Source organism: Rhinolophus ferrumequinum, chromosome 12, assembly GCF_004115265.2.
Source record: "Rhinolophus ferrumequinum isolate MPI-CBG mRhiFer1 chromosome 12, mRhiFer1_v1.p, whole genome shotgun sequence".
NCBI lineage: Eukaryota > Metazoa > Chordata > Mammalia > Chiroptera > Rhinolophidae > Rhinolophus > Rhinolophus ferrumequinum.
In genome coordinates, this window is record NC_046295.1 from 87,614 (window position 1) to 100,229 (window position 12,616).

At 38.1% G+C, this 12,616-nt stretch overlaps 1 protein-coding gene across 3 annotated transcripts in view; it reads left to right on the forward strand.

Annotated features, from left to right (window-relative positions):
- MFSD14B (major facilitator superfamily domain containing 14B) overlaps positions 1-12,616 on the forward strand; it is an 88,714-nt gene that overhangs the window by 12,704 nt on the left and 63,394 nt on the right. For 2 of the 3 annotated variants that reach the window (XM_033123548.1, XM_033123550.1), the window contains exon 2: positions 5,849-5,944. In XM_033123548.1, coding sequence (XP_032979439.1) covers positions 5,849-5,944 — 96 coding nt within the window. Of the gene's footprint in view, positions 1-2,263; positions 2,270-3,229; positions 3,251-5,848; positions 5,945-12,616 lie in introns of those variants that run through there. The other variant, XM_033123549.1, reaches the window with a different exon arrangement.

Here is a 12,616-nt window from a genome sequence, read left to right on the forward strand (position 1 = left end):
ACATTTAAAATGATTATTGATAGTTACATAGTTATTGACATTTTATTAATCATATTTTTAATTTTGGTTGGTTGGGTTTTTTCCTATTCCTCTGCTGAAAGAAATCCTTTTAACATTTCTTGTGACACTGGCTTGGTGGTAATGAATTCCTTTAGCTTTTTCTCGTCTGGGAAGCTCCTATCTCTCCTTCAATTTTAAATAATAGCCTTGCTGGGTAGAGTCGTCTTAATTCTAGGCCCTTGTTTTCCATCACTTTGAATATTTTCTGCTACTCCCTCTGGCCTGCAAAGTTTCTGTTGAGAAATCAGCAGATAGTTTTATGGGAGCTCCCTTTTGAGTAAGTAGATGTCTTTCTCTTGCTACTTTTAGGATCTCTTTGTCTTAACCTTTATCATTTTGACTGTATTGTGTCTTGGTGTGGGCCTGTTTGGGTTCATGTTGTTTGCGACTCTGTGCTTCCTGGGCTTGCTTGTATGTCAATTTTCTTCACCAGGTTAGGGAAGTTTTTCAGTCATTATTTCTTCAAATCAGTTCTCAAGCCTTTGTTCCTTTTCTTCTCCTTCTGGTACCCCCATGATGCAAGTATCATTATGCAGGATGTCCCAAAGTTCCATACAATTGTATTCATTGGCTTTTATTTTACTTTATTTTGTTTTTGTTTCGATTGGGTGTATTCTGCTACCTTGTCTTCTAAATTGCTGATTCGATCCTCTGCTTCATCTAATCTGTTGGTGATTCCTTCTAGTATGTGGTTTTTGGGGTTTTTTTGGAGTTCAATACATATTTGTTAACATTTATATGTACAAGGTCCTTTGGACAGAATGAGATAAGACCCCATCATGCTCTAGAAGAGCACATACTCCAATTATGTAGACAAGACTAAATACATATTTGAACTGTGGTGTTCAAACTTTTCCAAAAAAGTGTAAAGCTCTTGGTATGGTCTAAATGTTTGTGTCCCTCCCCCTGAAATTCATATGTTGAAACCCTAATGCCTAATGTGATGGGATTAGGAGGTGAGGTCTTTGGGAGGTGCTTAGGTGATGAGGGTGGAGCCCTCATAAATGAGATTAGTGCCCTTATCAAAGAGACACCTCTAGTGTAGTCTTTATTTCAGTTATTGTATTCCTTATTTCTGACTGGACTTTTTTTTTTAAGGTTTCTATGCCCTTTATGCTTGCTATCTCTTTGTTGAAATTTTCATTGAGCTCCTTAAGCATTCTTATGATCAGTGTTTTAAACTCTTGTCTCTGATAGGTTAGTTGCCTCCATTTCAATTAGTTTTATTTCTGGAATTTTCTCCTGTTCTTTTTGGGACATGTTTGGGACATGTTTCTTTGTTTCCTCATTTGGGATGCTGCTTTGTGTTTGCTTCTATGTATTAGGTAGTTATCCTATATCTCTCAGTCTTTGTTGGGTGGCCTTATGTAGTATGTGTCCTGTGTGGTCCAGTGGCACCATCTATCTGATCTTTTGTGCGTGTGTTTCAGGAGTGTATCTTGTTGTGTTGTGTGTATTCTCCTATTGTAGTTGAGCTCAGATTGTTTTTGGCACATTGGTGGGATTGACTCCCAGGCTGACTGACTGTGAGGATTGGCTACAAGTGTATGAGCTGCTGTGTGGGAGCTGAGCCCTCCGAGTGGGGTTAGCTCATGCTGGCTTTTGTGCCTGTTGAGTTCACCCTTTGTGTGTGCTGCTTATGGGGCTAACCAGGTAGTGCTCTGGTGTAGTGTAAAGCCGGCTTCTGGGCATGTTGTCTCTGGTGTCTCTTGGGAGGGGCTGCTGTGCAGGCCTATTTTAGCCTTGCCTGTGACTGGCCCAGAACTACCTGATAGGAGCTATGCTGCTACTGTGTTTCCCCGAAAATAAGACCAGGTCTTATATTAATTTTTGCTCCAAAAGACGCATTAGGGCCTATATTCAGGGAACGTCATCCTGAAAAATCATGCTAGGGCTTATTTTCCGGTTAGGTCTTATTTTGGGGGAAACACGGTATATGTGGTTGGTTGCTGCCTGTGCTGGACTTTTAGGCATGTGTGGGTGGCCTTGCTGTGAACTGAGGCCACCGATATTATGCCTGGGGCAGCTTAGCAAAAGGCCCGGAGTCCCCTATGTCTACTGCCACCTGCAGCTGCCCATAAGGCCCAGGCATTGAAAGAGCCTCCTTAAGTACGCATGCAAGACTGGTTGACTTGGTGTTTAAAGTGCCCCTGGCAATGCAGCCCTAGGTGCGTGGGGCCGAGTTACTGGGAGTTACAGGGTGTGGCTGGTGAGTTTTACAAAGTTAATGCACTTTCGGTTCTTGCACAGGTGCCGGGTCTGTGACCACTTCGCTAAAAAACCCTGAGAACACTGCCGCCAGTCACCAGTTTCCTCAGGCCTGCAGGTTCCTGAGAGCTGTCCAAGAGAGGCTGCAATGCAGTGTGTGGCTTGCTGCTCACCACCAGTAGTTGCCTGGGCTGCTGTAGGCCCTCTGCGCTGTAGCTCGTGGGGCAGGGCCGGCCACTCAGCAGCCGAGAGTGCCCTTGGTGATGCAGTACTAGCTGTGCGGTGTGCGGATCCAGGGTGTCACCAAAGTGGTGCACATCTGCATCTGAGTTTTGTCATCTGGAAAATTGGGGATAATAATATCTCACAAGATAAGATGATAGTGAGGATAAAATGATATATAGTATGTGTAATGCGCTTTGATCAGTGCTTGCCACATTTTCTGTTGCTGTTATAGAATAATTTTTGCCTGGGTATAGCTCAGGATCCTTCATAATAGACTGTCCTTGTCCTTCAGAATGTTTATTTCCATCCTTAATTTTACATTCCATAAAATGGCAGCAGGGATAGTTTCTTCTATTGCTACCATGGTTCCCAGCATCTAGCTGACATATAGTAGAGCTCAACAAATATGTGTTGAATTAATTAGTTGGAGTTGAATATTTTCATTCTTAAAGAATGTTGATAGAGATAAGAATATTTTTTAAAAAGTTCTTGGTGCCTTGTTTTGCTTTAAGTGGGGGGTGGTTGGTAAATGAAGAGTTTGAAAAGTTGAGTGAAAAGCAGTTATTTTACAAAAATATTTAATGAATGCTTAGTCCAACATGAAAGCCATTTCATTTACCTAATTATTTAATGTTCTGCTGAAAAAATTTTTATAATTTTTGTGGAGAAGTTATTTACCTGGAGAAATAAGCACTAAAATTGTTTTTCCTACTTATTGTTCCAATATTGTTTGGAGGAAGAGAAGCAAAACTTTCAGGTATCGTCATTTATTTTTTTAAAACTATTTCTATTCTTCATTCTTGTGTTTATATTAGAAACTTTCTGAAAGCTTTATTTTTGATGGAATATTTTACTACCCAGGTTGATATAAATCATGTAGGTATAAAGTAGCAAATGTGTGAATTATTAAAATATTGAGAGCTTATAGTGAAACATGCTATTCACATATGTGTTTGTAGTGATGACTGAATCTTGTGGCTGCACTTTCCAACTGTGGAGTACTAGTTTTCAATTAGAATATTTTTAAAAAATAATTTCTCTTTCTGCTTAGAAGTATAATAGAGCCATTAGTTTACACAGTTATGGTTTTGGTTCCTTAGCTTACCCATAAAATTCAAACTAAGATATTTCATTTTCAATAGATTAACATTGTGCGTGATGTAACGAAGTACTTGATGATAAGGGGATTTATTATTGCTCACAGTTTAGCAGTTTAATATAACCAAGGATCTGGTGGGCTCATTACATTCATATGCTCTGCTCTTCACTGTATGCTGGCTTTTGGTCTTTTAGCATTGACCCCTTTTGATGTTAAGGTGGTTGACAACATTAAGTATCACATTTTACACAACAACACCTCCAAACTGGAAACAGTAATGTTTTGTTATGTCCCTAGAAGAGTGAAGAAAGATCCATAAACCATACCACTTATTTCCTGTTTACTTTTTAGAATTTATTTTCCACCACTTTTTCTACTTTTGTTATCATTTAATACCCAGTCCATTTTCAGATTTCCATGATTGACTCAAAATTGTCTTTTTTCCAGTTAGTTTATCTGAGTCAAAACCCAAAGCCCACAAGATTAGTATTTCTTAAATTTCTTTGAATGTATATACTAACATAGCTCTCGCTCCCTCCTTTTTCTTTACCTATATTATTTCTTTTGTTGAAAAAACTGGCTTCTTTGTTTCAAATTTTTTTCTACATTCTGGGTTTTGCTGTTTAAAAGACCAGGGAAAGACATTAGTCTCAGAAGAGAGCCTTTTTCCATCTCACATATATTTTGTTGAGTGCTTATTACTGTAGTGAGGTGAGAGAAGGGCTATTTGGGATATAGCATTGAACAAAACAAAAATCCTTTCCTTCATGGCATTTACATTCCCACTCCTGGAGAGGTAGACAATAAACAGGAAGCATAAAGTTTGTTAGAAATCCTCTAGAAAACAATAGGGGACAACAAGGAGATAGGGATGCGTAGGACCTTATTGGATGTGGCTAAATACAGTCGGAGCCATGGAAGGTGGAGCAAAGGAGCAACATGGTCTGATTTACAATTGAATGGGGCACTCTGGCAAGTTGCCCTGTAATCCTGTTAAGAGATGATAGAGGATTCCATGGGGGAGAACCAGAAAGCAAGAGCATGGCCAAGGGCATTTGGCAAGGTTTCTGGATCCATCTGCTGGAAGGACTGACACTGGGTCTCATAGGCTTAGTCATAGGCTGAGGCTTGAATAGTTACTAACCATCTCCGTTCACTATTCTATTGGTAAAGGGCTATTGAAAACATGCTCTTTGAGGGTTGTATTATGTTAAAGGCCTTTTGATTATTTTTGTTTTTTGAGTTCTTAGGTGCCTGTGTTTCTTTTTTCTTTTAAACTTTGTAAAATGTCTTTGTTTTGCAAATGTCTCATTTAATGGCATTTAAAATTATTCTTGGTTCTTTCTGAAAATTTTCAGAACTACAAAAACTTAAAAGAATAATAAAATGAGCAATCATATTCTCTACTAAAGTCAGCAATTAGCATTTTGTAACATTTGCTTCAGAAAATACATATGTATTAATTATTATCTTTTTCTTGCCAATCCATTTAACAGTAAGTTGCAGACGTCAAGACCATCCAGAGAATTTGGTATTAGTACTATATGATTATCTAATATATAGTCCATACTCAGTTTTTTTCCTGTTGTTCCCTTTTCATCCAGGATTCAGTCCCCCACTTGGTTATGACTCTTGTCTCCCTAAACAGACTAGTTGTCCTGTAGAATGTCCCATAGTCTGAATTTGTTTGATCATTTACTAATGATAAAATTCTAACTAAACCATGCAGATGTACTTTTACCTTTTGAAGACTTAAAAATACTCATATAAACATAAGAATAGTGCAAGTTTTACAAAGTTTTGTAAGTATTATTTCCATTTCTACCAAATGCTAGCAAAGTACCTTATCTTGTAATAAGCATTGTCACAGAGTCAAAAAACATTAAATTAAGGGGAATTTTAGATTTCATCTCCAGAAGTCACAAACTGCAGAAAACCAGCAGAATAGGCACAGTCTTAAAACAGAAACAGACAGCTGGATTTTGACACCTTTAGAACCCAGTTGATTTTTTACTAAAGCTCCAGTGATTTGTATTGATGGGCTGAGTAGAAAATCTATAATCTTGGTACCTTCTATAATTAGGGAAGACGAAAGAGTCAAGGATACAATAGAATGAAGTTTTGTCTCACCTATTAAAGATAAATCCTAAGTTTATACTGTGTGTGTGTCTTAGTGGGTGTGTTACATACCATTTTAGGATAATGGATTTTTTTAAATCTTTGCACTATTTTTCATAATAACTTTCTTTTTTTTAGCTACAAGGTTTTGGCCGACCAAGTGTATACCATGCTGCTATTGTCATCTTCCTTGAATTCTTTGCATGGGGCCTATTGACAACTCCAATGTTAACTGTAAGTATTACTGAATTGGATCTTAGTTTATGAGAGCCAAAGAGAAGTTCTTAAGCATATGTCCATAGGGCTATATGTGTAAGTATGTATTTGAGAGTAGCTCTTAATAGTGACTTAAGACTGCTTATTCCATTGGGTAGTTTCCACTGTGTGGACATAACCACCTGCAACAAAACACCTGGGTTGCTCATTAAATATTCCTGGTAGTAAGGCACTCCCACTGAACCAGAATCTTGGTTCAGAATGAATGAACTATATATACCATGTTTCCCCGAAAATAAGACCAGGTTGTATATTAATTTTTGCTCCAAAAGATGCATTAGGACATATTTTCAGGGGATGTCTTATTTTTTTCATGTACAACAATCTACATTTATTCAAATACGGTCATGACGTCTTCTTCTGGAACATTGTCATAATGTACTAAATGTGTCCGTCTGGCTGACGATCTTAACTGGGGCTTATTTTCAGGGTAAGTCTTATTTTCGGGGAAACATGATATTTAGGAAGGTCATTAAGATACCTTAAGAAGAAATTATCATAAAGCTTTGTTGAAGTTCATAAATTATTTTGTATGGTGTTTGGCCTTTGAATTAAGAACATAGTAAATAGAAGATTGGTAAGTACTGTGTAACAATGAAAGTGATAATTCACGTAAGAATGTCCAAATTTTCATTTTGGGTGGCTTACCTACAGCTATTTCTTTGCAGAGACTATAGTGCATTTCTTAGAAAGAACTTAGATCTTTGATATATGGTGTGATTGGAGGAAAGAAGATGCTAAAGAAAGATTAGGATATAGATTTTAAGGGCCTAGTAACTATCTAACACTTAATTTTAATAAAGATATTTTTTAATTGGCCTTAAGTTTCAGCAGTCTTAAATTGTTCTTCAGGTATCATTGGTGGTTAAAATCCTCACCCAGAAGCAAGTCATGATGGTGGAGTAGGTTAGCACTGTGCTTGCCTGCTCCGGTGATCGCATCAAAGTTACAACTAAATTATAGAACAGTCAACCAGGAGAACCACCTGAAGACTAGCTGAATGGAACTCTTATAACTAAGGTTATAAAGAAGAGGCCACATTGAGACCGGTAGGAGGGGCAGAGATGCAAAACCAGCTGTTCTACACCCACGTGTGGCAGTTGAGAACTGGGGGGATATCTCAGCTGTATAAAGCTCCAGAAGTCCCCACCAAGGAGCAAGGGATCCCAGCCCCACAATGGGCACCCCAACCCAGAGATCCAGTGCCAGGAAGAATAGTCCCCACAACAGTGGCAATTATGTCTGGTCTGGTGAGACGGAGGGCTGCTGGAAACCCAGGCATCCTCTTAAAGGGCCCACGCATAGACACACGCACAGTCATTCACCCTAAGCTCCAAAGGGACAACAGCTTGAAAGACACCAGATATGACATAAAGGGAGAAACCGATTTGTGTGTCTTCAGAGTGAAGGTCGCCATTGTCCCTGTGTTGAACAGTCCTCCCACACAGCTTGCAGGGGCAGGTGAGCACCAAATATGAATCTGCATTAACCTGGTGAACACTGCTAGCCCACTCCCTGATATCCAATTCCACCCAATTCTTGCGCTGCCCTTCGTTATTTCAGCAGGTATGTCTTATGGGTAGCCTCAGTCTGCACTGAAAGCTTTCTTAAAAAGTCTCTGAGGTCCCTGGTAGGCTGCAGCTGGCCTTGGTTGTGGTCGGTGTAGGTGGCAGCCGGCCTTGTCGCAGCATGGCCTCACCCACGCACCTCCAGGCCCACCACAGGCAGCTGCCAACCATGGATCGCTTTGTAGCTCCTACCAGGTGGCCCTGGGCCAGGCAGGCAGTGGTTACCCTTAGCCTCTACTGGATCCCCTCCCAAGAGGCTCCAGCATCAACACACCTAGTGACCAGTCTCAGACCACAACAGAGAACCACCTGATTAGCTCCACAAACAACACTCCCAAAGAATGATCTCTGTAGGCACCAGAGCCCTGCTGGGTGAATCCTGCTCTGTGGGAGTTAGCCACTGCTGTATTCATAGCCAGTCCTCTACAGCCAGACAGCCCGAGAGTCAACAGCAGTCAAAGTTCAACTACAACAAGAGGGCACACAAAATCCACACAAGGGACACTTCCTGCAGCACCTGAGTCAGGTGAACAGGGAGACTGTGCGACTGGGCCCCACAAGTCAACTATTGCATGAGACCATCCTGCCAAGACTGGGAGATGTAGTAGCAGATCTACCTAATACGTAGAAGCAAACAGAGAGGCAGCCAAAAGGAGGAGACAAACATGTCCTAAGTGAAAAAACAGGGCAAAACTCCAGAAAAACTATATGAAATGGAGGGAAGCAATCTATCAGATACAGAGTTCAAAACACTGGTTATAAGGATGCGCAATGAACTTAGGGGAAGAATAGATCAACTACTTATGATTCTCAGTGAGAACTTCAACAAGAGATAGTAAACATAAAAAAGAACCAGTCAGAAATGAAGAATACAATAACTGAAATGAAGGATACACTAGAAGGATCAACAGTAGATTAGATGAAGTAGAGGATTGAATCAGCTACTTAGAAGACACGATAGTGGGAAACACCCAATCAGAATTGCAAAAAGAAAAAAGAATTTTAAAAAAGGGATCTCTGGGAAAACATCAAATGTACCAACATTTACATCCTAGGAGTACCAGAAAGAGAAAACAGAGAGCAAGGGATTGAAAACCTATTTGATGAAATAATGACTGAAAACTTCCCTAATCTAGTGAAGGAAATAGACATACAAGTTCCGGAAGTGCAGAGTCCCAAACAAGTGAATCCAAAGAGGCCTGCACATCATAATCCAATTACCAAAGGTTAAAGGCAACTGCAATATAAAAGCAGCAAGAGCAAAGCAATTAGTTACCTACAAGGGAGCTCCCTTAAGATGTCAGCTGATTTCTCAACAGAAACTTTACAGGCCAGAAGGGTGTGGCATTAAATATTCAAATTGATGAAAAGCAACGACCTACAACCAAGACTACTGTATCAAGCAAGGCTATCATTTAGAATCCAAGGAATGATAAAGAGATTTGCAGACAAGAAGAAGCTTAAGGAGTTTATCACCAGCAAACCAGTATTACAAGAAATGTTAGACTTTTTAAGAACAAAGAAACAAAAGAACATAGATATGAATAATAAAATGGCAATAACTACATACCTATCAATAATCACTTCAAATGTAAATGGATTGAATGCTCCAGTCAAAGGACAGGATGGCTGACTGGATAAGAAAACAAGATCCCTACATATGCTGTCTATAATAACCAACTTCAGATTGAAAGACAGGCACAGACTGAAAGTGAAGAGATGGAAAAGATTTCATGCAAATGGAAATGAAAAAAAACTGGGATAGCAATACATATATCAGACAAAATGGACATTAAAACAAAGGCTATTAACAAGAGACAAAGACACTTCATAATGATAAAGGGATCAATCCAACAAGAGAATATAACCCTTGTAAATATTTATGCACCCAATGAAGGAGCACCTAAATATATAAAACAAATATTGACCAACACAAAGGGAGAGATCCATAGTAATACAATCATGGTAGCGAACATGTAGTAGTATCAATGGATAGATCATCCAGAAAGAAAATTCATAAGGAAACAGCAGTATTAAATGACATTTTAGACTAGATGGATTTCGTTGATATTTTAAGAGCAGGTCACACCAAAGCAGCAGAATATATATTTTTTTCAAGAGCGTGTGGAACGTTATCCAGGATAGACCACATGTTTGGCCAAAAAACAAGTCTCAGTAAATTATTTTTTTCAATTAAAGTTTATTGGGGTGACAATTGTTAGTAAAATTACATAGATTTCAGGTGTACAATTTTGTATTACATCATCTATAGATCACATTGTGTGTTCACCACCCAGAGTCAGTTCTCCTTCCATCACCATATATTTGATCCCCTTTACCCTCATCTACCACACTCCTACCCCATTACCCTCTGGTAACCACTAAACTATTGTCTGTGTCTATGAGTTTTTGTTTCTCATTTGTTTGTCTTGTTCTTTAGTTGTTTTTGGTTTATATACCACGTATCAGTGAAATCATATGGTTCTCTGCTTTCTCTGTCTGACTTATTTCGCTTAGCATTATACTCTCAAGATCCATCCATGTTGTCACAAATGCTACTATTTCATCTTTTCTTACCGCCGAATAGTATTCCATTGTGTATATATACCACAACTTCTTTATCCATTCATCTATCGAAGGACATTTTGGTTGTTTCCATGTCTTGGCCACCGTAAATAAAGCTGCAATGAACATTGGAGCACACTTGTCTTTATGTATAAATGTTTTCAGATTTTTTGCGTAGATACCCTGGAGACGGATTGCTGGGTCATACTGTAATTCTATTCGTAATTTTTTGAGGAACCTCCACACTGCCTTCCATAGCGGCTGCACCAATCTGCATTCCCACAACAGTGTATGAGGGTTCCTTTCTCTCCACAGCCTCTCCAGCACTTGTACTATTTGTCTTGTTGATGATAGCCATTCTTACTGGGGTGAGGTGGTATCTCAATGTGGTTTTTATTTGCATTTCTCTGATGATTAGTGATGTTGAGCATTATTTCATATGCCTTTTTGCCATTTGTATGTCCTCTTTGGAGAAATGTCTCTTCAGGTCCTCTGCCCATTTTTCAATTGGATTGTTTATTTTTCTTCAAATATTTTTGCTGCCCTTTCTCTCTTTCCTTTTGGGACTTTCTTTATATATATGTTTTTTACACTACATAATGTGTCAGAGGTCTCTGAGGCAAAATTCATATATTTCTTTTTTCAAATATTGCTCAGACTTTTGACTGACTTTTGATATGACAGTATAAGGTGGTCTTTCCTAATAAAGCTGGGCAAAACAGTCAAAAATAACCATTTCAGTGCTCTGGAATTCAACCAAATGCATACAACAAACTGAGAAGCATTTATTCATTGCGCTACAGAACACAGGCAAGAATAATGAGTTTGTGGTTCTGAGCTGTATCCTTCTGCTGTAATAAATTGTACCTGAGTATAACAGTTTCTTAGTCCTGTGAATCCTTTCAGCATACCACTTGAAATGCATTCTATTGTTGATGGATATTTGGGTTTCCACTTTTTGCCTGTTGCAAATATTGCTGTTGTGATATTTCTTGTATATGTCTTCTGGTGAACATGTACAGTAGTACCTCGGTTTTTGAACATCTCCATTGACGAACATGTCAGGTTACGAACGCCATAAACCCGGAAATAAATGCTTCGGGTTTCAAACACGCCTTAGAAGTCAAACATATCATGTGGTTTCCGCTGAGTGCAAGATCCTGAGGCCTAACTGTTTTCGAATGTTTCAGAGCTCAAACAGTCTTCCTGAACAGATTACGTTCAAAAACCGAGGTACCAATGTATACATGTTTCTTGTAATATACAGCTAGGAGTAAAACTACAGGGTTTCATTCAACTTCAGTATACACTTCCAAACATTTTCCAGAGTGGTTGAACCAATTTATGCTCCAACCAGCCAGGCTTCACATCTTCACCGGCAATTGGTATTTCATTTTAACCATTCTGATGGGTGCAATGTAGTTGTAATTTGTTGTCTTCCTAGTGATCAATGAAGTTAAACCTCTTTACCTATGTTTATTGGCCTTGTAAATATCTTTATAAAGTGTCAATTCAAGTGTTTCATCCATTTTAAGTAATTGGGTTGTCTGTTCTTTTCTTGCTATTTGTAGAACTTCTTTATGTGTTCTGTGTTCAAGTTCTTTTTTTACATATATGTATGAGCGTGTGTAAAGACACACATATTTATTACTATTATCTTTTCCTCCTTAGTAGTGTCTTTTGATGAATAGAAGTTTATAATTTTTATGTAGTTCAATTATTAATTTGTTTCCTTATGGTCAGTGTTTTTTTAAAATCTTGTTTAAGAAACTTTTTTCTTCCCCAAAGTTTTATTGATTTATTTTTAACACAGAGATCTACCATCCATCTAGAAAAAAAATCATTGTGTTTGGTAGAGATCAAGACTCATTTTGGTTCCATGTGAATATATAGTTGAACCAGCATCATTTATTGGAAATAACCTTCCTTTCTCCACTGTATGTGTCAACTTTGTCGTAAGTCAGACAGCCATATACATATGGATTTGTTTTTAGGTTTTAGTATGTTATTTGTGTTTATGTCCTGTGTCAATACCATGCTGTGTTAAGGTCTATAGCAATATCTTGATACCTTTTAAAACTCATATACATTGGTTTCTTTTTCCTCAATATTAACTTGGCTATTCTAGGCCTTTTTTATATGCATTTGCATTTTATAATCAGCTTTTCAATATAATATAATAATGTAAAATAACTTGCTGGGGATTTTGACTGATTGCATTAACTATGGATTAATTGGGGGAGTACTGACATATTTACAATAATGAGTCTTCTAATCTACATGCTGTATCTTTTATCTATTCTTTAAAAATCTCTCTAAATAATGTTTTACATTGTTCAGTGCAGAGATTTTTCACTAGATTTATTTCTAGGTATTTGATGTTTTTTGCTGCTGCTGTAAATAATGTAGTTTTAAAGATTTAATTTTCTGTTTGTTGCTGGTACATAAAACTGTGTTTTGGCCTTGTGTCAATAGATTTTGCTAAATTCATTTATTA